The following is a 25255-nucleotide window of genomic DNA, read 5'->3' on the forward strand; positions in this document are numbered from 1 at the left end:
CGTTTTTACTCGAAACTGGCGTTTTCAAAATTATCCAGCGTAGTGTGGACGTAGCCTTAATCTTCTGGTCAATCTACATTCCATTTCCTTTTTGAGCTGCTGACACTGCCTCAGGGATGGCCTAATCAGGATTTGGCATAATTGTAAACTAAGGCTACGTCCACACTACGCCGGATAATTTTGAAAACGCCGGTTTCGAGTAAAAACAACAGGCGTCCACATTAAGCGTTTGTCAAAATATCTCCGTCCACATTAGGCGGATATTTGGGCGAATCTCCTCCTGGGCATGAGCAGGACACACAGAAAACAAGCGAAGGGGAAACAATATACTTAGTGCGCGTTTGTCCAGTTACAGAGTAGAAAAACTTTAAAGGAATTGCTCTTGGCTCTTGCGCAGGAGGACTTAAAACTTAAAAAAAACAAATACTGGAGCGTATGGAGGCAACTGACAGGGAGTTCACAGACAGTATGACCCGGCTGACGACGAACATTGAAAAACTGACTATGTTGCATTAATAAAGCACCTTGTTAAATGTATAAAACGTCTGCATCAGTGTTATCTTGTATTTCCATACAATGTTACATTAGGCTGTTACACATCTATTGTCAGAGAAGTACTTGCATAAATAGGTAAACCACCTTCATACAAGCAAGGACAGAAAACAGGGCGAAGTGAGTATACTTATTCATTTCTTCACTTCGTTGTTAGAACAACGAACATCTGTTCTGGTACATCATGACAGCGTTTTTAAATAGTCAAAAAAGCTCACTTTACAATTTAGCTCTCATGCCATTCACTGACTGCGCGTTATAACAGCTTGCGCAGTACCAAGCAGAAGCAGAAAAAAGCATTGTTTTTGTGGTGTTGTCATGACAACGTTTTTAAGTCTCTCCGTTTACCCCATACACACTACGCCGGATATTAAGTGTTTTCAGATTTATTCACTCTGGAGAGCGTTTTCGAAAATCTCCGTTTTTGGGGGCTGAAAACGCCGGCTCAGTGTGGATGGGAGGGCAAAACAAAGAGAAAAAGCTTCGTTTTCAAAATTATCTGGCGTAGTGTGGACGTACCCTAACTCTGTGCCTAGGTTAACCACCTTTTGTAGGTTAATGACAAAGGGAATGAAAGGGAGGATGTGAAAGAATAAATTGCAGGGCACGGGGGGAGGGAAGGAAAGGTGCAATAAGCTTGATGGTATTCCTACCTTGGCAATTGGCATGGACGCGGTAGGCTGTAGGTTAAATGGCCTCCAGCTACAAGGTGTGACTTCTGCTCTCTTTTGTCTCAGCATCATAAAAGCTTGACAGATGGGTGAAAGACAAATGGAGTATGCTGATTAAATCATTTTTATAATCTCTCGTCACAGGTCCGGGTGTCCTTTTTCAGAAATTAGGTAGTATTTGAGGTACTTGTCAGGCGTCACTGGAGAAAGTGCAGAGGAAATTTAAGAGAAATGTTGCCAGGATTGGAAGATTTTAGCTAGAAGGAAGGATGGATTAAGTTAGAGTAATTTTTTTCAAAATGACTGTGGCTAAAGGAGACTTGACTGAGTTGTGTCAAATTAAGGGGATTAGTTAGAATGAACAAAGATCTATTTTCCTGAGAGGGTATATAGTGTTAAGAGAATGGCTGAAAGATGAGGGGAGATGACAAAACATTATTTTCTGTGTTTGGAATCTGAAGCTCATTGCACTTTGTTTTTAAAACACTTTAAGAACTGACTGCAGGGCTGTAGGCCTGAAAGGTAGATTTGGGCTGGACAGTTATTCTTCAGCCACTGGAGACATGATGTAAATTTTGTATCATTTCTTCGTCCAGGGAGGAATGTTGGGTGTGGAGAAACTGCAAGCAGATTTAGTGAGCTTCATTTCACCACAGAAGAATGCAGCAACCTTAGAAATAGAGTTCAATTCTGGTTTTGTTACCATTCTTGTAACCCTAAACAATGGATTGGAGAAGGTGTAATCATGTAAAGACAAATTACAGATTGACCTTACTGAACCAGATCTTAACGTAGGCTATGCATTTTCTTTCCTCTTGAAATAACGCTGAATAACTGTGTGCAAGGGAAAGACATGAATGTCTGATTTTGGTTTTAGAAACATCGAAACATAGAAAACCTACAGCACAATACAGGCCCTTCGGCCCACAAAGTTGTGCTGAACATGTCCCTACCTTAGAAATTACTAGGCTTACCTATAACCCTCTATTTTTCTAAGCTCCATGTACCTACCCAAAAGTCTCTTAAAAGACCCTACCGTATCAGCCTCCACCACCTTTGCCGGCAGCCCATTCCACGCACTCACCACTTCTGAGCAAAAAAAACCTACCCCTGACATCCCCTCTGTACCTACTCCCGTGTGTCTTCTTGTGGCAACCATTTCAGCCCTGGGGGAAAAACCTCTGACTATCCACACGATGAATGCCTCTCATCATCTTATACACCTCTATCAGGTCACCTCTCAGCCTCCGTCGCTCCAAGGAGAAAAGGCCGAGTTCACTCAACCTATTCTCATAAGGCATGCTCCCCAATCCAGGCAACATCCTTGTAAATCCCCTTTGCACCCTTTCCATGGTTTCCACATCCTTCCTGTAGTGAGGTGACGAGTGAGCACAGTACTCCAAGTGGTGTCTGACCAGGGTCTTATATAGCTGCAACATTACCTCTCAGCTCCTAAATTCAATTCCACGATTGATGAAGGCCGATGCACCGTACACCAACGTGTTGGGTCTGTAATTATATTTTTTTTATTTTACTTCAGAAGTATATTGGACCGTGTGAGCTAACTCCCACAATTATTGTTCAGACACTTAATAGTTTAGAGAAAATGTGCAATAGAACTATTCTTTCATACATACCTAATTTCCTTAACTAATGTTAGTTGTTTGTCTTAAAATATTTCCAATTTCTATGTGCTCCAGATTAATTTTCTAAACTGTACACCCATATCTCTACTCTTAATTGTGGAGCCATCTAGGTAATACCAGATTTCTTTTCATCAAACAGCTGTCACTTTCCATTTTATTATGCGAACTGTGTATGACTTCGTACTGATGAACAATATTTCTGTTGTAGGACCACAGGGAGGCTGTGAATTGCGTATGCTTCAATTGGAATGACTGCTACATAGCGTCTGGTTCCTGCAGAGGTGATATAATTGTACACAGTATTACAACAAATATTTCCAGTACACCTTTTGGCCATGGCAAAACACAGGTACATACTGTTAACCACTGCTGGGAACTGTTTAATATTTTTGTGTATTTGCCTGTTTTTGAAAATCATTGATAGTAAATTTGAGAAATTTCACTTTGGGGAGATATGAAAAATAATTTAAGATTTATTTGCTTGTGTACTTTTTAAAACTGACAAGGTTTGGAAATAACTTCCGCAGATAATGGAAGAAATGCTTTAAGTTTCAGGATTATGTGGGGAAACACAGAGTGTGGCAAATTTAATTGCTCCTTTAGGGAATTATTGTCACATTTACAGAGAAGCAGTGAAAATATTTTATTTACGTGCCACCCAGACGGACCATTCCATACCCAAGTACATTAAGGTAATAAGTAGGTAAACGATAACAGAATATAGAATATAGTGTTACACATTTTCAGAGGAAGTGCAATATTGATAGACCAATAAAGATCTCTGTCAAGGCCCCAGCCCTCTCCCTCGATATAGATTCTATCAAGTCCTGGGGACCTATCCACCTTGATGTTTCTCCCTGTAAATCCTCTTCATGCCCTACAACAACACCACCTTCCTAATCACATCATCGTCTAACTCCTCAGTGAATGCTGATGCAAAGTACTCATTTAGGAACTTGTCCACATCTGGCTCCACTCACAAGTTCCCGCCACTGTCCCTGAGTTTTGATCAGTAGTTAATTTTGGAAAATGGTGTTAGTTTTTTTCCCTATTTTTGGCTCTGAAGAACTTTCATTCCTCTTCCACAAGTAAACTTCTAAATTTTCTTTGTCTTTTTCCAGCCAGTGCAAGACCTGAAGTATTCCATCTTTAAAAAGGCTTTGCTGGGAAGTGTCCATGACAGTGGCACTGTAACTCTTTGGGACGTTAATACACAACAGAGTCATCATACCTTTGAAAATGCTCATAAGGCACCAGCTTCTGGCTTGTGCTTTTCACCAGTAAATGATTTATTGTTTGCCACAGTTGGTCTGGATAAAAAAATCAACTGCTATGATTCCTCTAGCAAAATGTGAGTTGTGCTACATCTGTTATGAGAAGTACATTACATCTTGAAAAATGAAATTATTTGAAAGGGCAATGGGCCAACTGTAATTAGCAAATACAAATAAAATGTGCTCTTTGCTGAGGATCAAGAAAACATTTGCACTTAAGTTAAAATCATTGTCAAATATGGGCAAGTTTTTGGGAGTAAATCCTCAAATCCTGTGGGATATGTTAGAATGGTAAAATGATTTAGAAAAAAATTAATATAGCAATTACTGAGAACTATTTAATATGATTGTTGGAGAGGATTTTTGACATGTCACACTGTGAAGTTTTGCTGTGACATGGGAGGTATCAAGTACATATTTTTGAAATTTGCTAACTGGGTTGTACTTTCAACAGGTTCCTTGTAGCTGTTTGATGCTGTATTTACCAAATCTTGTAGGCTCTTAATGCAGTAATATAACGTTGTATCTTCATACTTGTGTCAGCATCCTTTTATGGTTTTGTCTTTTCCAAGGTTTGTAATCACTTCTGGTTGGATGATCTATAGAGATTTCAGCAGGCCTCCAATTCTGTTTGCGTAAAATCCTTGGGTAGCAGTGTAGCTTGTGAGGAGGGTGCAGAGAGCCTTGGGGACAGAGATTTGCTAAGTGAATGACGGATAATGGGATAGAGAAAAAGTAGAAGGCTTGTGTGGTTTTTAAATTGTGAGAGTTTGAAAGGTGTTGATGTTTGGAAGGAATATTAACATGTAAATACAGCAGCAATTAGGAACACAGTGTTTTGGAGGAGGAGGTGCTTGTTCAGGTTATGTTGAGACCTTCTCAAGCTGTGAAGTCGTATGAGACAGAACTGGGCCATTCAGCCTGCCCTTGTCCAAGCCAACCAACACATATACTAGACTTGGAATACTATACCCGGTTTCAATCTAAATATCCAGGGAAGAATATAAGTGTACTAGTTCATTAAATTGATTCTGGGAAAAGAGGGATTAAGTGAACTGGGTCAATACTCTTGAGTTTGGAACAGTTTAAGTGATCTTGAAACAGAAATTCTTGGGGCTTGGCAGTGTAAATGCAGGAAAGTGTCTACCTGAACAGAGAGTGGGGAACCTCAGAATAAGGGGTTGTGAGGCAATGGCTCTACTAGTTGTGCCACTGTACTCTCCTAATATTTGTTCAAAGTTCAGGCTCCTTACCTGCAGGTCATGAACTCCATCCCAGAGTCCTGTGGAGATGAAATTGCTAATTATATCAAAGGTGACAATTACAGGGATCAGATATGACATACCCTTTTAAAATTTCTGGCCATAGCCACATTTGGAAGTGTCCCCTCCTAATTCATCAGCAAACAACATCAGAGAACATGCTTCTGTCACAAGCCTCATTACTGAAAACATTAAGATGCAATTCTACCAAACACTCACATTTTTGTTATTTTTAATATGTAAAGCCTAAGTACTAAACTCAAAACTCAATGATAGCTCAACAGATTTTAAGAAAATATTTTGAGCTTTTTGGCTTGGCACCTTTTTCAGTGAATTTTACTTCAACTTGTTCACTTTAATACCCCTTTGCCAATCACCTGTCCAGCTCTTGGCTCCATCCCTCCCCCTCCCGTCTTCTCCTATAATTTTGGATCTCCCCCTCCCCCTCCCACTTTCAAATCTCTTACTAACTCTTCCTTCAGTTAGTCCTGACGAAGGGTCTCGGCCTGAAGCGTTGACTGTACCTCTTCCTAGAGATGTTGACTGGCGTGCTGCGTTCGCCAGCAACTTTGATGTGTGTTGCTTGAATTTCCAGCATCTGCAGAATTCCTGTTGTTCACTTTAATACCTTTCCCTTTAATTATGTGTTTACTCTTTGTATCAAATTTCACATTCATTAAAGCAGGTGCACAAATGATGTAGAAGTTCCTGCATAGTTGTGTGATGGGGTATGGTAAGGAATATTTTCTTGGATAGAACAGTTATAGAATAATAGAAAGAATAGTAAGTACCTTCGATTATTCAGTATATACAAGAAAAACTTGCAATGAGTGGCACATCAGCTTGGTCATTCAGAACAAAGCTGAGCAAAATTTACACCAACATTGGTGCTGATATTTTTTCTGAATTTTATTTTTCACAGGATATTGCGCACTATTTCTGTTGAGGCTCCTTTGACTGCAATAGGCTTTATGACTGATGGAGCAACTTTGGCTGTCGGATCCATCAGGGGCAAAATTTACATCTATGATTTGCGAGTGACAACTTCACCATTAAAGGTTGTCAGTGCCCACAAGAAATCTGTGCGGTGCTTAAAGTTTCAGAATGGTCCCACGCCAGTCAGGGTAAGTGAACTGTTCATCAAATTGTTCTTGTGTAATATTGGTACTGATTTAAATCCACATTTATTGAGATGGAATAGAGTATTGTCATTTTATGTTGTGGCCACATAAATGCACTACAGTATAGAAACAGGCACTTGGGTCCATCTAGTTCATTTCAGTGGTCCCCAACCTCAGGCGATGATCTAGGCCAACATTTACGTGCCGGGCGGCACCTAATTAATTAGCTTGTTTATTTCGGCTTTTTCCTTAAAGATGTGCTGGGTGCGTTCCCACTACCGCTGCACCACTGCATTCTTTGCAGCAATGTATCGGTCTGCGGCCCGGAGGTTGGAGACTACTGTTCTATTTCCTGTCTTATGGCTGACAGGCAGGAGGCAGTGAGTGGAAATAAGTCTTTTCTGGTTGGCTGCCAGTGACCAGTGGCGATCCTCAGGGATTAGTATTGGGACCACTACTTTTCACATGATTTGGATAATGGAATTGATGGCTTTCTGACAGAGTTTGAGAATGATATGAAGACAGCTGGAGGGTTAAGTGCTGAGAAAGCAATGTGATTGCAGCAGGACTTAGACAAATTGGAAAAATGGGCAAAAAGGTGGCAGATGGAATAGTGTTGGGGAATGTATGATGTATTTTGGGAAAGGAAATAATAGTACAGACTATTATCTAAATGGGAGAGAAGGTTCAAATATCAGAGGGACTTGGGAGTTCACATGCAAGACTCCCAGAAAGCTAATTTACAGGTTGAGTCTGTGGTAAAGAAGGCAAATGCAATGTTGGCATTTATTTCAAGGGGAATAGAATATAAAAGCAAGGAGATAAATCTGAGCCTTTATAAGACACTAGTCAGGTCATACTTACAGTATTGTCAACAGTTTTGGGCCCCGTATCTCAGAAAGGATGTGTTGTCATTGAAGAGACCAGAGGAGGTTTGCAAGGATGATTCTGGGAATAAAGGGGTTAACATGTGAGTGTTTGGCAGCTTTGGGCCTGTACTCTCTGGAATTTAGAGGAAGGTTGGGGGGGGGTGGGGGAGAATCTCATTGAAACCTACCAAATGTTGAAAGGGCTAGATAGGGTGGATGTGGAGGGCATGTTCCCTCTGGTGGTGGGGTATCGAGAACTAGAGGGCAGAGCCTCAAAATTGAGGGATGAGCTTTTAGAACGAAGGTAAGAAGGAATTTCTTTTAGCCAGAAAGTGGAATGCTCTGCCACAGGCAGCGGTGGAGGCCAAGTCTATGCACATATTTAAGGTGGAAGTTGATAGCTTCCTGATCAGTCAGGGCATCAAAGGATATAGTGAGAAGACAGGTGTATGGGTTTGAGTGGGATCCGGGATCAGCCATGATGGAATGGTGGAGCAGACTCAATGGGCTGAATGGCCTAATTCTGCTCCTGTGTCTTATGGTGGCGCATCAGGTGATATTTCTTTTTGCTGTTTCTGTAGCATTTAACTTTTTTGAGGCTGAGTTGGTAGCTGGATGCTCAACCCAGCACAGATGGAAAGAATGTAAGAAGCCGTCTGGATTTGAACTTGGGACCATTTGCCTTGAAGTCTGGTGCTGATGCCACTACAGTACTGGCTGGCACATCTATCCATGCTGAAGTACTAATCTGCCTCAGTCCATGGACCTGCACCCAAACCATGGCCCTCCATGTCCCTCCCATTCATGTGCCCATCAAAATTTCAATTAAATATTGAAATCGAACCCACATTCACCTCTTGCTGGCAGCTCCTTCCACACTGTTTTCCCTCATGTTCATTTCACCTTTCACCCTTGACTCATGATCTCTAGTTCTAGTCTTGCCCAACTTCATTGAGAGGAAAAAACCTGTTTGTATTTGCCCTATCTATACCCATCATAGTTTTGTTTACTTCTATCAAACTTCCCTCATTCTTCTACGTAAGGTGGATGAATTGAAAGTGCAGATTGTTATTAATGATTATGATATAGTTGGGATCACAGAGACATGGCTCCAGGGTGACCAGGGATGGGAGCTCAACGTTCAGGGATATTCAATATTCAGGAGGGATAGACATGAAGGAAGGGGAGGTGGGGTGGCGTTGCTGGTTAAAGAAGAGATTAACGCAATAGAAAGGAAGGACATAAGCCGGGAAGATGTGGAATCGATACGGGTAGAGCTGCGTAACACTAAGGGGCAGAAGACACTGGTGGGAGTTGTGTACAGGCCACCTAACAGTAGTAGTGAGGTTGGAGATGGTATTAAACAGGAAATTAGAAATGTGTGCAATAAAGGAACAGCAGTTATAATGGGTGACTTCAATCTACATGTAGATTGGGTGAACCAAATTGGTAAAGGTGCTGAGCAAGAGGATTTCTTGGAATGTATGCGGGATGGTTTTTTGAACCAACATGTCGAGGAACCAACTAGAGAGCAGGCTATTCTGGACTGGGTTTTGAGCAATGAGGAAGGGTTAATTAGCAATCTTGTCGTGAGAGGCCCCTTGGGTAAGAGTGACCATAATATGGTGGAATTCTTCATTAAGATGGAGAGTGACATAGTTAATTCAGAAACAAAGGTTCTGAACTTAAAGAGGGGTAACTTTGAAGGTATGAGACGTGAATTAGCTAAGATAGACTGGCAAATGACACTTAAAGGATTGATGGTGGATATGCAATGGCAAGCATTTAAAGGTTGCATGGATGAACTGCAACAAATGTTCATCCCTGTTTGGCAAAAGAATAAATCAAGGAAGGTAGTGCACCCGTGGCTGACGAGAAATTAGGGATAGTATCAATTCCAAAGAAGCAGCATACAAATTAGCCAGAGAAAGTGGCTCACCTGAGGACTGGGAGAAATTGAGTTCAGCAGAGGAGGACAAAGGGCTTAATTAGGAAGGGGAAAAAAGATTGAGAGAAAACTGGCAGGCAACATAAAAACGGACTGTAAAAGCTTTTATAGATATGTAAAAAGGAAAAGACTGGTAAAGACAAATGTAGGTCCCCTGCAGGCAGAAACAGGTGAGTTGATTATGGGGAGCAAGGACATGGCAGACCAATTGAATAATTACTTTGGTTCTGTCTTCACTAAGGAGGACATAAATAATCTTCCAGAAATAGTAGGGGACAGAGGGTCCAGTGAGATGGAGGAACTGAGCGAAATACATGTTAGTAGGGAAGTGATGTTAGGTAAATTGAAGGGATTGAAGGCAGATAAATCCCCAGGGCCAGATGGTCTGCATCCCAGGGTGCTTAAGGAAGTAGCCCAAGAAATAGTGGATGCATTAGTGATAATTTTTCAAAACTCGTTAGATTCTGGACTAGTTTCTGAGGATTGGAGGGTGGCTAATGTAACTCCACTTTTTAAAAAAGGAGGGAGAGAGAAACCGGGGAATTATAGACCGGTTAGCCTACCGTCGGTGGTGGGGAAACTGCTGGAGTCAGTTATCAAGGATGTGATAACAGCACATTTGGAAAGTGGTGAAATGATCGGACAAAGTCAGCATGGATTTGTGAAAGGAAAATCATGTCTGACGAATCTCATAGAATTTTTTGAGGATGTAACTAGTAGAGTGGATAGGGGAGAACCAGTGGATGTGGTATATTTGGATTTTCAGAAGGCTTTTGACAAGGTCCCACACAGGAGATTAGTGTGCAAACTTAAAGCACACAGTATTGGGGTATTGATGTGGATAGAGAACTGGTTGGCAGACAGGAAGCAAGGAGTGGGAATAAACGGGACCTTTTCAGAATGGCAGGCGGTGACTAGTGGGGTACCGCAAGGCTCAGTGCTGGGACCCCAGTTGTTTACAATATATATTAATGACTTGGATGAGGGAATTAAATGCAGCATCTCCAAGTTTGCAGATGACACGAAGCTGGGTGGCAGTGTTAGCTGTGAGGAGGATGCTAAGAGGATGTAGGGTGATTTGGATAGGTTGGGTGAGTGGGCAAATTCATGGCAGATGCAATTTAATGTGGATAAATGTGAAGTTATCCACTTTGGTGGCAAAAATAGGAAAACAGATTATTATCTGAATGGTGGCCGATTAGGAAAAGGGGAGGTGCAACGTGACCTGGGTGTGATTATACACCAGTCATTGAAAGTGGGCATGCAGGTACAGCAGGCGGTGAAAAAGGCGAATGGTATGCTGGCATTTATAGCGAGAGGATTTGAGTACAGGAGCAGGGAGGTACTACTGCAGTTGTACAAGGCCTTGGTGAGACCGCACCTGGAGTATTGTGTGCAGTTTTGGTCCCCTAATCTGAGGAAAGACATCCTTGCCATAGAGGGAGTACAGAGAAGGTTCACCAGATTGATTCCTGGGATGGCAGGACTTTCATATGAAGAAAGAATGGATGAACTGGGCTTGTACTCGTTGGAATTTAGAAGATTGAGGGGGGATCTGATTGAAACGTATAAGATCCTAAAGGGATTGGACAGGCTAGATGCAGGAAGATTGTTCCCGATGTTGGAGAGGTCCAGAACGAGGGGTCACAGTTTGAGGATAGAGGGGAAGCCTTTTAGGACCGAGATTAGGAAAAACTTCTTCACACAGAGAGTGGTGAATCTGTGGAATTCTCTGCCACAGGAAACAGTTGAGGCCAGTTCATTGGCTATATTTAAGAGGGAGTTAGATATGGCCCTTGTGGCTACGGGGGTCAGGGGCTATGGAGGGAAGGCTGGGGCGGTGTTCTGAGTTGGATGATCAGCCATGATCATAATAAATGGCGGTGCAGGCTCGAAGGGCCGAATGGCCTACTCCTGCACCTATTTTCTATGTTTCTATGTTTCTGTGTTCCAGGGAATAAAGCCCTTCATTCTTTCCCTATAAACTTGGGTCCTCAAGTATTGACAGCATCCTTGTGTTTTTTTTTTCTGTATTCTTTCAATCTTATTGTATCTTTCCTGCAGGGAGGTGACTGAAACTGCACATGATACTTCAAATTATGACTTGCCAATATCTTGTACAACTTCAACATTACATCTCCACTCCTGTACTCAATAATTTGATTTATGAAGGCCAACATGCCAAAAGCTTTCTACCTATGACACCACTTTCAAGGAATTATGGATCTGTATTCCAAGATCCCACTGTCTACTGCAAGTCCTACCCTGGTTTGTCCTCCCAAAGTGCAACAACCCCACTTGTCTGCATTAAATTCCATCTGCCATTTTCAGCTCATTTTTTCAACTCGTCCAGATTCCTCTGCAAGCTTTGATAGTCTTCCTTGCTGTCCACTAAACCTTCAATCTTGGTGTCATTAGCAAATTCGTTAACCACATTATCATCCAGATCATTGACCCATCACGAGTGCAACCATCTACTACCTCTCTGGCTTCTTCCTCTGAAACCAATGTCTAATCCAATTTACTACAAACGTACCTCATCTAATACCAAGTGAATGAACCTTCTTGAAAAACCTTTCATACGGGACTTTGTCAGAGGCTTTGCTCAAGTCCTTATCAACAACATCCATCACCTTGCCATCATCACTTTGCTGATAATTTCTTTGAAAAACGATAATTAGTTAGACATGACTTAACATGCACAAAGCTATGTTGACCATCCCTCATAAGTCCTTGTCTATTGAAATACTTATACGGTACATTCGGTCCCCTGAATACCTTTCAATAAATTACCCACCACTGATGTCAGGGTCACTGGCCTATAATTTCCTGGCTTATTCCTGGAGCCCTTTTTAAACAAATGAACAGCTTTAGCTATCCCGAACGAGAGGAAATCTGCAGATGCTGGAAATCTGCGCAACACACAAAATCCTGGAGGAACTCAGCAGGCTAGGCAGCATCTAGGAAAAGAATACAGTCTACATTTTGGGCCGAAACCTTGCGGTAGGACTTGACATTTCTGCCCAAAACATCGACTGCTATTTTCCTAGATGCTGCCTGCTGAGTTCCTCCGACTGTGGCTATCCTCCCACCCTCTAGCACTTCGCCCCTGGCTAAGGGTGTTCGAAATATTTCTGCTAGGAGCCCTTGTAATTTATGCAATAACCTCCCACAGGATCCAAGGGAACACCTTGTCAGGTTCTGGGGATTTATCCACCTTAAAGCTTTTTCAAGTATATGAAGAGTAAAAGACAGGTGTGAGTAGATATAGGACCGATAGAAAATGATGCTGGAGAAATTGTAATGGGAGATAAGGAGATGGCAGAGGAACTGAACGAGTATTTTGCATCAGTCTTCACTAAGGAAGACATCAGCAGTATACCGGACACTCAAGGGTGGCAGGGAAGAGAAGTGTGCACAGTCACAATTACGACAGAGAAAGTACTCAGGAAGCTGAATAGGCTAAAGGTAGATAAATCTCCTGGACCAGATGGAATGCACCCGCGTGTTCTGAAGGAAGTAGCTGTGGAGATTGCGGAGGCGTTAGCGATGATCTTTCAAAAGTCGATAGACTCTGGCATGGTTCCAGAAGACTGGAAGATTGCAAATGTCACCTCGCTATTTAAGAAGGGGGCAAAGAAGCAAAAAGTAAATTATAGACCTGTTAGCTTGACATCGGTGGTTGGGAAGTTGTTGGAGTCGATTGTCAAGGATGAGGTTACAGAGTACCTGGAGGCATATGACAAGATAGGCAGAACTCAGCATGGATTCCTTAAAGGAAAATCCTGCCTGACAAACCAATTACAATTTTTTGAGGAAATTACCAGTAAGCTAAACAAGGGAGATGCAGTGGATGTTGTATATTTGGATTTTCAGAAGGCCTTTGACAAGGTGCCACACATGAGGCTACTTAACAAGATAAGAGTCCATGGAATTACGTGAAAGTTACATACGTGGATAGAGCGTTGGCTGATTGGCAGGAAACAGAGTGGGAATAAAGGGATCCTATTCTGGTTGGCTGCCGGTTACCAGTGGTGTTCCACAGGGATCAGTGTTGAGGCCGCTTCTTTTTACATTGTACATCAACAATTTGGATTATGGAATAGATGGCTTTGTGGCTAAGTTTGCTGACGATACGAAGATAGGTGGAGTGGCCGGTAGTGCTGAGGAAATGGAGAGTCTGCAGAGAGACTTGGATAGATTGGAAGACTGGGCAGAGAAGTGGCAAATGAAGTACAATGTTGGAAAGAGTATGGTTATGCACTTTGGCAGAAAAAATAAATGGGCAGACTATTATTTAAATGGGGAAAGAATTCAAAGTTCTGAGATGCAACAGGACCTGGGAGTCCTCGTACAGGATACCGTTAAGGTTAACCTCCAGGTTGAGTCGATAGTGAAGAAGGCGAATGCAATGTTGGCATTCATTTCTAGAGGAATAGAGTATCGGAGCAGGGATGTGATGTTGAGGCTCTATAAGGCACTGGTGAGACCTCAGTTGGAGTACTGTGGGCAGTTTTGGTCTCCTTATTTAAGAAAGGATGTGCTGACGTTGGAGAGGGTACAGAGAAGATTCACTAGAATGATTCCGGGAATGAGAGGGTTAACATATGAGGAACATTTGTCCGCTCTTGGACTGTATTCCTTGGAGTTTAGAAGAATGAGGGGAGACCTCATAGAAACATTTCAAATGTTAAAAGGCATGGACAGAGTGGATGTGGCAAAGTTTCCCATGATGGGGGAGTCTAGTACGAGAGGGCATGACTTAAGGATTGAAGGGCGCCCATTCAGAACAGAAATGCAAAGAAATTGTTTTAGTCAGAGGGTGGTGAATCTATGGAATTTGTTGCCACGGGCAGCAGTGGAGGCCAAGTCATTGGGTGTATTTAAGGCAGAGATTGATAGGTATCTGAGTAGCCAGGGCATCAAATGTTATGGTGAGAAGACGGAGGAGTGGGACTGAATAGGAGAATGGATCAGCTCATAAAATGGTGGAGCAGACCTGATGGGCCGAATGGCCTACTTCTGCTCCTTTGTCTTATGGTCTTAATTTGCCTATACAGCAAACACCTGCTTTGCCTCACCTCTGTAGACTGTGTGTCCATCTTCTGAATAAATGCAGATGTGAAAAAATAATTTAAGATCTCTCGGCTCCATGCATGGATGACCTCTCTAGTCTTCCAGAGGGCCAGTTTGTCACTTGCTAACATTTTGCTTTGTTGTATATCTGTAGAAGCTCATGGGATTCTCCTTCACCTTGTCTGCTTGATGCTCATGCCTCAGATTTCCATAGGTGTTCTCTTGTACTTTTTTTATACTCAAGTATCTCATTTTCTCCTTCCTGTTTATACCTGCTATACACCTTTTTCTTAACCAGGGTATCAATCTCTCAAACCAATTTTCCTTAGATCTTTTTGTCCTTGCCTTTTATTCTGACAGGAACATACAAACTGTACACTCAAAATTTTACCTGAAGGCTTCCCACTTACCAAGTTCCCCTTTGCCAGAGAACAAGCTATCACAGTCCATACTTGCCAGATCTTTTATGATGCCATCAAAATTAGCCTCCAATTTAGAATCTCAACCTAAGGACCAGACCTGTCCTTCTGCATAATTATTTTAAAATGAATGGCATTATGATAATTAGATGCCGAGTGTTTTCTTACCTGTCCCCTCGCCTGTCTCATTCCCCAATTGTAGATATATTGCACTCTGTAGATGGGACCTCTGTGTACTGATTAAGAAAACTTTCTTGAACACATTTTATAAACTCTTGCCCATCTAGCCCTCATACACTATGGCAGTCCCAGTCAATATGTGGAAAGTTAAAATCACCTACTATCACAGCCTGGTGTTTCTTGCCACAGTCTGCGATCACTCTACAAATTTGCTCCTCTAATTCCCATGGACTGTTATTGTCTGTAATGGAATCCCATTAATGTGGTCATCCCTTTCTTATTGCTCAGTTCTACCCTTGTAGCCTCAGTAGACAAGCTATCTAGTCTGAGCACCGCTGCAACATTTTCCCTGACTGGTAGTGTCATCCCTCCCACTCTCTATCAATGAATTTTACCATCTATTCAAATTGTCACATAACACCCAGTGAGTTCAAGTAGACCATAAGACATAGGAACAGAATTAGGCCATTCAGCCTATTGAGTCTGCTCTGCAATTCCATCTTGACTGAATTATTATCCCTCTCAACCCCATTATTCTGCCTTTTCCACTAATCAAGAACCTATCAAACTCTGCTTAAATATACCCAATGTCAATGAAGTCCACAGATAAAGAAACTACTCCTCATCGCTGTTTTGAAAGTACATTGTTCTATTCTCAGGCTGTACCCTCTGGTCTTAGACTCCTCCGTTATCGGAAACATTCTTTTCACATCCGCTGTATCTAGGCTTTTCAATACTTGATAGGGTTCAATGAAATCTCCCCTCATTCTTCTAAACTCCATTGAATACAGGCACAGAGCCATCAAGCGCTCATCATAGGATAGCCCTCTCATTCCCAGGATCATTCTTTTGAACTTCCTCCTGAACCCTCTCCAATGTGAGTGCATTCTTTCTTGGATAAGGAACCCAAAACAGCTCTCGATACCAATTGCGGCTGACCAATGCCTTATAATAGCGTTGTGTTAACCTCTACAGTATTGCAGCTCAGGGAGTTTGGAGTTCAATTCTGGCATCCTTTGTAAGCAAGTTTATATTTTCCTTTCTGTGTGCGCATAGGTTTCCTTCCGTAATTCCGGTTTCCTCCCATGTTCCAAAGATGTGATGCTTAAGTTGGAAGTTGTCCTGTGATTCGGCTGGGGTTAAATCGGGGGTGGTTGCTGGGCAGCGCTGGTCAAAGGGCTGAATGGTCCTATTCTGCGCGCTATCTCTAAATTAAAGATTTTTTAAAAAAATAATGAAGCCTCAGCATTCCATCCTTCCTTTTGTATTCTAGTTCTTTTGAATTGAATGCTAAGGTTGCATTTGCCTTCCTTACCACTGACATCCTACGAGTTTACCTTTAGGGAATTCTGCACAAGGACTCCCAAGTCCCTTTATACCTCTGATTTCTAAATTTTCTTCCTGTATAGAAAATAGTTTTCTCCCAATCCTGTGTACATAACATCTATTGATGCTTCTGGACACATCTTCAGTGATGTTCCTGGAATCTTCGGGTCTTTCAACATCATGCACCCTCCTCCAGGTGACCCAGCCGGGGCTGATCAGACCCCAGCTTGTGTCCAGATGGCTAGCTACTTATGACTCCATGGCTCCCCTCTTTTGAGCCACAGCCATCTTGAGGTCCTCTCTGCCGCATCGGTGGTACTGCGGATGGCTCTCCTCTTCCTCTCTTCCTCTCTCCCTCGATGCACAAGTCCTTCTGCCAACTCCTTGTTTCCTCAACACTACCTGCCCCTCCACTTATCTTTGTATCATCCACAAACTTGGCCACAAAGCCATCAATTCTGTCATTCAAATCATTGAAATCATTCAAATCAAGTCATTGGGTATAATGTGAAAAGTGATCCCAGCAATTAACCCTGTGGAACACCACTAGTCAGTTGCAGCCAACCAGAAAAGGTCCTCTTTATTCCCATTCTTTACCTTCTGCCAGTCAATTCATGCTAGTATCTTTTTTGTAATACTATGGCCTCTTATCTTGCTAAGCAGCCTCATTTGTGGCACTTTGTCAAAGACCTTCTGAAAATCCAAGTAAACAACATCCACTGACTCTCCTTTGTCTATCTTGCCTGTTATTTCCTCAATAGATTCTAACATATTGGTCAGGCAAGATTTGCCCTTAAGGAAACAATGCAGACTTTGGCCTCTTTTATCATTTGCCTCCAAATACCCTGAAACCCCATCCTTGAAAATGGACTCCAATGTCTTCCCAACCACTGAAGCCAGGTCAGGCCAGTAATTTGCTTGCTTTTTTTTTTGCTTCCCTCCCTCCTTAAAACGTCTTAGAGTGGAGTGACATTTGCAATTTTCCAGTTCTCCTGCAGCTTTCCCGAATCTGCTGAATCTTGAACAATCACTACTAATGCCCCACAATCTTTCGGAACCCTGGAGTGTAGTCCATCTGGTCCAAATGCCTTATCTATCTTCAAACCTTTCAGCTTCACATGTAAGTTTTCATTAGTAATAGCAACTGCACTCTTTTGCTGCCTGACACTCTGAAATATCCTGCATACGGCTGGTATTTTGCAAACTGAAGATTGACGCAAATACATAATAAGTTTGTCTGCTATTTCTATTTCGCCCCCCATTATGCTACTGCTCCAGTGTCATTTTCCAGTGGTCCAATATCCACTCTTGCCTTTTACTCTTTATATCTAAAATATCTTTTGATATCCTCTTGATAGCTTCCCACTAATTTTTGCTATATTATCTGCCCTCACTTTTGTTTTTATGCTGTCCTTTACTTGTCAGCCATGGTTGTCTCTACTCCCTTTTAAACTACTACTTTGGGATGAATCTATCCTGTGCTTTCAATTGCTCCCAGTAGCTCCGGGAATTGCTCTTCGGCCATCCGTGCTAGTGTCTCCTTACAATCAACTTTGGCCAACTCCCCTCTCGTGCTCCTGAAATTCCCTTAATTCCATTGTAATACTAATATATCTGACTTTATCTTCTCCCCCTCAACTGCAGAGTGAATTCAATCATTTTATGATCAGTGCCTCCCAGTGTTCCTTTTCCTTGAGTTTCCTAATCGAATCTGGTTCATTACACAACACCTAATTGCTTTTTCCCTAGTGGACTCAACCGCGAGTTGCTCTAAATAGGCATTCGTTAAATTCTTTCTCTTGCGATTAAGCATCAACCTGATATTCTTGAAATCCTCCATGACTATCGTAGCAGTAATTCAGCAGTCGTTGCCCAGCTTCCAAAGGACCTTCAAGCATTAGCCTTATGAGGTAGAACATAAAACCCTGACCAAAGGTGCAGTTTTTAAATGGCTGAATTGGAGTTGTGATGGAGAAATTCAGGATGTGAACTTGTGAGATTGAAATTTGAGGGAGAAACCGCGATTGGAATAGTGCCAATAAATATGTTAAGGAGGCCAGAAGGAGGAAATGGGTGTATATCAAGGAGGAAAAATTCTAAAGGTGGCCAGGTTGAAGATGAAGTCAAGTGGAATTTAGTCTTTTCAGTCTAACCAAAAGAAATTTCTGGCTATATGTGGAACTGTAGAAAACTACTTCATAGAAGGTAGATGATGAGCACATATTGTTCACGTAGGCTGAAAAAGGCTTGTCTAGTGTAATCTCACCTTCCATCGTTCTTCACCAGTACACAAGTAATTCTGAAATGTATAGATGGCTTCTCCCTCAGCCACCATATCAGAGCTGTGTGATTTTATTTCGTATATTAATATTCTCCCTAATCCTTTTTCCAGTTGCCTTAAATCTGTGACTCCTTGTGTTCATCCAGGCACTCTAGATTTGTTAGTCACTTTTTTTCTATGAATCAGAATCGGGTTTATTATCAATGCCGTGAAAGTTGTTTTGTGGCTGCAGTTACAGTAAATAAGTGTGAAAAAGAACATGTCTGTGAAACATTTTTATCCTGAACTCCTTGAATGCTTTCCATTGGCCTAAGACAGATTTACTTCCTGTAGAAATTTCTAGCGCTCTTTTCCTCGGCCACTTGTGTGTTATCTTTTTCCTTTCCAGGAACTGTTTATTCTAACTGAATTATAAGTGTCACTGCCAAGGAACTCTGCCGCAGATGTTCATTCCAGCAGCTCAGCTTCATTCCTTTAACTTCATTTCCAAAGTGCAACCCCACTTCAAGGCCTCATTGGGCTTGCTGTAAATGGACTGATATTACAGGGCGTTATTTCACAAATTTCGTACTGTACATTTTTAGGCTGATTGTACCACGGTTAAAATCAGCAAGTGGAGTTCCTGTTACTCTCCTGACCACCCCCATTCATCCCAGTCTACCCTCAAGGCTTCAGATTGAGGGGCATTAATCTGTTGTCATCTGTAACATCACATTTTATAGTATTTTATCTGTTTAGGTGGAATTTTAAGTATGAAACTCAAATAGAGAGCAGTATAATGATAGACCACGGGACATTAATAGGTGAAATGGGTGAAAACATTGCAGATACAATTAAATGCGAGTTAACTGTGAAATGCTGTGTTTGAGGGACGTATTGTGGAGAAAGAACATAATCCAACAAGTACCTTTCTGTGGAGGAACTGGAGAAGCATGTCCGCAAATTAGGGGAAACTCCATTTGTTGGCTTGATAAATCTTAAACTTGTGATACAGGAGGTAGCCAATTTGGCCCATTGGGCCCATGTCTGTTCCCAGGAGAGCAATCCTATTAGACTCAATTTAAGTCAATTCTGTCCACGCATGCTCAAAAACTTCCCTTTGATTCCTTTTACCATTCGCCTACACTTGGGGTAATTCACAGCAGCTAACAAACTTGCCAGAATGTCTTTCGGAGGTGGGAGGAAACTGGAGCTCCCAAAAACATCTGGTCATACAGAGAATTTACAAGCTTTGAGTAGGTAGTACCCAAGATCAGGATCGAGCAAGTGTTCTTGTACAGTGAGGCAAAGTAGAGGCAAACCAAAGTTGTGCTAAAGCTCAAATATCAGCTTGGACATCAGGTGCAATATTGTGCACAATTATGGGCATCACGAAAGACTTTAGGATTTTAGAAAGATACTGTTTATTTACTGTGAGTAAACCAGGGGTGTGGTTATTTTGAAAGCCATAGGTTGTTCTTAAGAACGGATATGAGCATAGATGTTAAAGTACAGTAGAGACCCATCAGCCCATGATGTTGTTCCGACCTACTAAGATCAATCTAACTCTTCCCGCCTACGGGGGCCCTGCATTTCTTTTTACAACCCATTTGCACATCTAAGAGCTTCTTTAATGTCCCTGAAATAGAAAGATGATCATTGATGTATGTATTAAGGATTGTGCTGGATTGTGATAGAGCTGTTAAGGAGAAATTCTTCTTTGGCCAGCGGTGGATAATGAGATTATTAGAACATAGAGTGTAGAACAGTACAGCATTCTTACAGGTCTTTCAGCCCACAAAATTAGAAAACATTCAGCACAATACAGGCCCTTCAGCCCACAAAGCTGTGCCGAACATGTCCTTACCTTAGAACTACCTAGACTTATCCGTATCCCTCTATTTTTCTAAGCTTCATGTACCTGTCCAGGAGTCTCTTAAAAGACCTTATCGTTTCTGCTGCCACTGCCGCCAGCATTTCAGCCCTGAGGAAAAAGCCTTTGACTGTCCACATGCTTCTCATTATCTTGTACACCTCCATCAGGTCACCTGTAATCCTCAGTTGCTCCAAGGAGAAAAGGCCAAGTTCACTCAACCCATTGGAAAGGGTACAGAGGAGATTTACCAGGATGCTGCCTGGTTTAGAGAGTATGTATTATGATCAGAGATTAAGGGAGCTAGGGCTTTACTCTTTGGAGAGGAGGAGGATGAGAGGAGACATGATAGAGGTGTACAAGATATCAAGAGGAATAGATAGTGGATAGCCAGCGTCTCTTCCCCAGGGCACCACTGCTCAATATAAGAGGACATGGCTTTAAGGTAAGGGGTGGGAAGTTCAAGGGGGATATTAGAGAAAGGTTTTTTACTCAGAGTGGTTGGTGCGTGGAATGCACTGTCTGAGTCAGTGGTGGAGGCAGATACACTAGTGAAGTTTAAGAGACTACTAGACAGGTATATGGAGGAATTTAAGGTGGGGGGTTATATGGGAGGCAGGGTTTGAGGGTTGGCCCAACATTGTGGGCCGAAGGGCCTGTAATGTGCTGTACTGTTCTGTGTTCTGTTCTATTCTCATAAGACGTGCTCCCCAAAATTGTTCAAAACTTTTAACCTATTCCAAGATCAATCTAGCACTTTCCTCCCACATAGCTCTCCATATTTTTCATCCACATGCCTATCTATATATTTAAGAATACAGAATATTTATGAATCCCATGCCTGTGATTTTAGTTCATTAGCATGTGTACAGTCCATATGTACAGCACAGGAACAGCTCTTTGCCCATGATGTTGAGTAACTAAAACTAATCCCTTTTCCATACACTATGTTCATATTACTCCATTTGTTGCACATCCATGTGCCTATCTAAGAGCTGCTTGTGCGCCTCTATCATATTTGCCTTCACTGCGACCACTGGCAGTCCATTCCAGGTACCCACCACTGTTTAATAAAAACTTGCCCCAACATCTCCTTTTCCCCTTCTCACCTTAAAAATGCCTCCTAGTATTAAACAATTCAATCCTGTCTATGCCTAATAAACTACTATCAAGTCTATTGTTCCCTCTAAGCTGCGCAGTAACTGATATGCTCCCATGCACAGAGCCTTTGATCACGATAGTCCCACAGTCAGGTTGGAGGAGCAACATCTTGTATTTTGCCTGGGTAGCCTCCAACCTCATGACATGTACATTGGTTTCTCAAACTTCCGGTAATGTCCCCCTTCCCCTTCACCATTCCCTATTCCCATTTCCCTCTCACCTTATTTCCTTGCCTGTCCATCACCTCCCCCCTTTCATTCTTCTATGACTTTCTGTCCTCTCCTATCAGATTCCACCTTCTCTAGCCCTGTGTCTCTTTCACCAATCAACTTCCCAACTCTCTACTTCAGCCCTGCCCCGAAGTTTCATCCATCACCTCGTGTTTCTTCCTCCCCTTCTCCACCTTCTTACCCTGACTCCTCATCTTTTTTTTTCCCTCCCCCTCCAGTCCTGATGAAGGGTCTTGGCCCGAAACGTCATCTGTACTCTTTTCTATAAGTGCTGCCTGGGCTGCTGAGTTCCAGCATTTTGTGTTATAACATATTTAAATTATCAGTGTTTCAAATTGTAACAATAAACACAGAATGGAATTCGGTAGTTCATTGTTAGTAAACAATCATTCCACTGATGTCTTTGTAATAAAGACAGACCAGGAAAAGTTTACTAAACATGAAAGATTTTCTTTATACTGTATTTCATTATACCTTCCAATTAATACAAACCGTTAAAGCTGTATTTGTTCAATTTTTATTCTAAATGTTCATAGTTTTACCAAAAAAACATCTAAAGTGCTTCACAATTTTCAGGCCATATTTGGGGAAAAAAAATTTAAAAATAAATTTCTTGCTTAGAACAATGGTCTGTTCACACAACTGCTATAGAGAGGGGGGGAAAATTGTGAACATTGAACAAGTTTCACTTCAGCCTCTGCAGCTCCAGTGAAAACAATCCAAGTCTGGCCAATGTCTCTCCATTGCACATGCCCTCGCAAAAGCCATCATCACAGACTCACAAGCACGCAGGCACACACCAAAAAAAAAGAAAGCATGCGATGTATTGGCCTTCATCAATCGTGGGATTGAGTTTGAGAGCCGATGTAATATTGCAGCTATATAGGACCCTGGTCAGACCATACTTGGAGTACTGTGCTCAATTCTGGTCGCCTCAGTTCAGGAAGGATGTGGAAACCATAGAAAGGGTGCAGAGGAGATTTACAAGGATGTTGCCTGGATTGGGGAGCATGTCTTATGAGAATAGGTTGAGGGAACTCGGCCTTTTTTCTTTGGAGCGACGGAGGATGACAGGTGACACCTGACAGAGGTGTATAAAATGATAGACATTTTTTTGTGTGGATAGTCAGGCTTTTTCCCAGGGTGGAAGTGGCTAGCACGAGAGGGCACAGTTTTAAGGTGCTTGGAAGGAGGTACAGAGGAGATGTCAGAGGTACGTTTTTTATGCAGAGAGTCGTGAGTGCTTGGAATGGGCTGCCGGTGACGGTGGTGGAGGCGGATATGGTAGGGTCTTTTGAGAAACTCCTGGACAATGGGTAAGTCTAGGTAATTTCTAAGGTAAGGACATGTTCGGCATAGCTTTGTAGGTCGAAGGGTTTGCTGTAGGTATTCTGCTGTAGGTTTTCTTTGTTTCTATGATCATGCACAACTGAAGAATAACTTTAAAGTTGTGTTTTTCACATTTAATGTTATTTAAATACTCATTATAGAAATTTAAAAAAACTGAGTGTTATTTTCTCCTAGTCAAATGGGAGTAAAAGCCTTGCAAACAGGACCTCGTCCGTGTTGTCAGCTGCAGCCACAAAGAAGGCTTCAACTAACATAAACGCTGCAAAAGAGACTTCTGATTTTGCTGGATTGATGACAACTGTATCAGCTGTTAAAGTACCTCCAGTTATTCCAGAAGAAAAAGGCGATGAAGCTAATCTAGAGGGAAAAGGTAGGACTATTTCCTAAAATAAGAATAAAGTAAATTATAAATAAAGTGGATTCTGTTTAATTGGGTCATTGCTTAATCATGGTGGCCGTTTATTTGAGACAACTCTTAAAGAACAAAAACTAATCGAGAAAATAGCCAGGATTCCCTTTGTTTATTTGGGAGACTCTGCAGCTTTATCAGTTCAGGAGACTGTTGCCGACTAGGTACTTAGTAGCCTCAGTCACGCGTACCTGAGTGGCCATTATACACTACACTGTGCTTAGAGTGAACAGTTTTTAAATGACACCAATTACATGTGTTTGTTGCAGATCAGATTTAGGCCTCTTTGATATGACTGGCGTGGCCCTCTCCTTGATTAAAATGACTGCCCTGTTTGCCCTTTGATAGCTGGTCTCTTTTTACACCTTTCTTGCCCCAGTGTGTTTGTAAGGGACAGAGAACCTTGTGGTGTCACCTATACCGTCCTTGTGTTAAAACTGTTTTGCATGTTCTTTGTATTTGCCTATCCTTATCAGCAGAAAGGTTTCTGTACAGAGTCGGAGCATAGGAGGGTGAGTTCAAATCCTGCTATTGTAAAACATTTCAAGCATCCCAAACCCCCCATAGGAGCTAGTTTAATTCTCTTACGGGAAGGAGTACTTTCAACCCACATTGTTCTTTAATGTCGGAGCAACAAAATGGTAGCGAAATATCAGGTAAAAGGGCAGTAGGAATTTTGCTTTTGTTTTAAAACATAACCATGTATGTTTGCTTTTAATGTTTTTTTTTGTACTGTAATGTTGCTCTGTAGAACTGAATGATAAGTGAGAAGTCATGGTGAAATTAGAATTAATCCAGTCATTTGACTGAGTATCTTCTCTAATACATGTGCACAAAGGGCTAGATATTCATTCTGTCCTTTAAGTTACACTATCTAGCAAAAACAGCATATTGATCCCGACTTCTGAAATTTGCTCCATGTGCAATACAATCCCTATAATTTTAAAATAAAGGTCAACGAACCACAACTGCTATCTTACTGTTTAGTTCATGTCACCAAGAATGAACTTTAGTTTGGAATGGTCTGAAACATGCCTGTTACAGAGCGGACATGGAGAGGATTTCCCATTTGCTGGAGTCTAGGATCTGAGGACATGGCCTTAAAAAAAAAAGGGATATTCCTTTAAAACTGAGATGGACAAATTTCTTCAGCACTGAATTTGTGGAGGCCAAGTCATTGGGTGTATTTGTCAGAGATAGATAAAGGGGTTAAGGGTGAAGATAAAAGAATGGAGTTGAAAAAATATTGCAGAGAAGACTTGATGAGCTGCATGGCTTAATTTTGTTCCCCTATCTTAGGGCCTATGGTGATATTCTTTGGGGAGTCCTCTTACTCTCAACAAAATGCAAGAAAATTGAGTGTTCACTTGTAATAGCCTGCTTTGCCCTTACTATGTGTTTCTAGGTTTATCACATAGTACCAGTTTGGATGTCATTCCATCCAAAGAGGTGGAAAATTCAAAAAGAGCCGATGACAGTGGCAATTTCAAGAACCTCGATTATATTGGCAGGAACAGTTTTGGAGATATGTTCTCACCAGTCAGAGATGGTAAGTTGATTTAAATTGGCATACTTATGAGAATATGTACTTAGTTCATGAAATGGTAATTGGTCATAATGAATTATGG

The 25255-nt window shown here is 41.8% G+C and overlaps 1 protein-coding gene across 2 annotated transcripts in view; it reads left to right on the forward strand.

Annotated features, from left to right (window-relative positions):
• nedd1 (NEDD1 gamma-tubulin ring complex targeting factor) overlaps positions 1–25255 on the forward strand; it is a 79910-nt gene that overhangs the window by 11593 nt on the left and 43062 nt on the right. For both annotated transcript variants that reach the window (XM_072241254.1, XM_072241255.1), the window contains exons 5-9: positions 3078–3218; positions 3991–4220; positions 6328–6529; positions 23393–23588; positions 25033–25176. In XM_072241254.1, the coding sequence (XP_072097355.1) occupies positions 3078–3218; positions 3991–4220; positions 6328–6529; positions 23393–23588; positions 25033–25176 (913 nt within the window). The remainder of the gene's footprint in view (positions 1–3077; positions 3219–3990; positions 4221–6327; positions 6530–23392; positions 23589–25032; positions 25177–25255) is intronic.

The sequence above is a fragment of the Mobula birostris genome, chromosome 23, assembly GCF_030028105.1.
Source record: "Mobula birostris isolate sMobBir1 chromosome 23, sMobBir1.hap1, whole genome shotgun sequence".
In the NCBI taxonomy this organism is placed as follows: Eukaryota; Metazoa; Chordata; class Chondrichthyes; order Myliobatiformes; family Myliobatidae; genus Mobula; species Mobula birostris.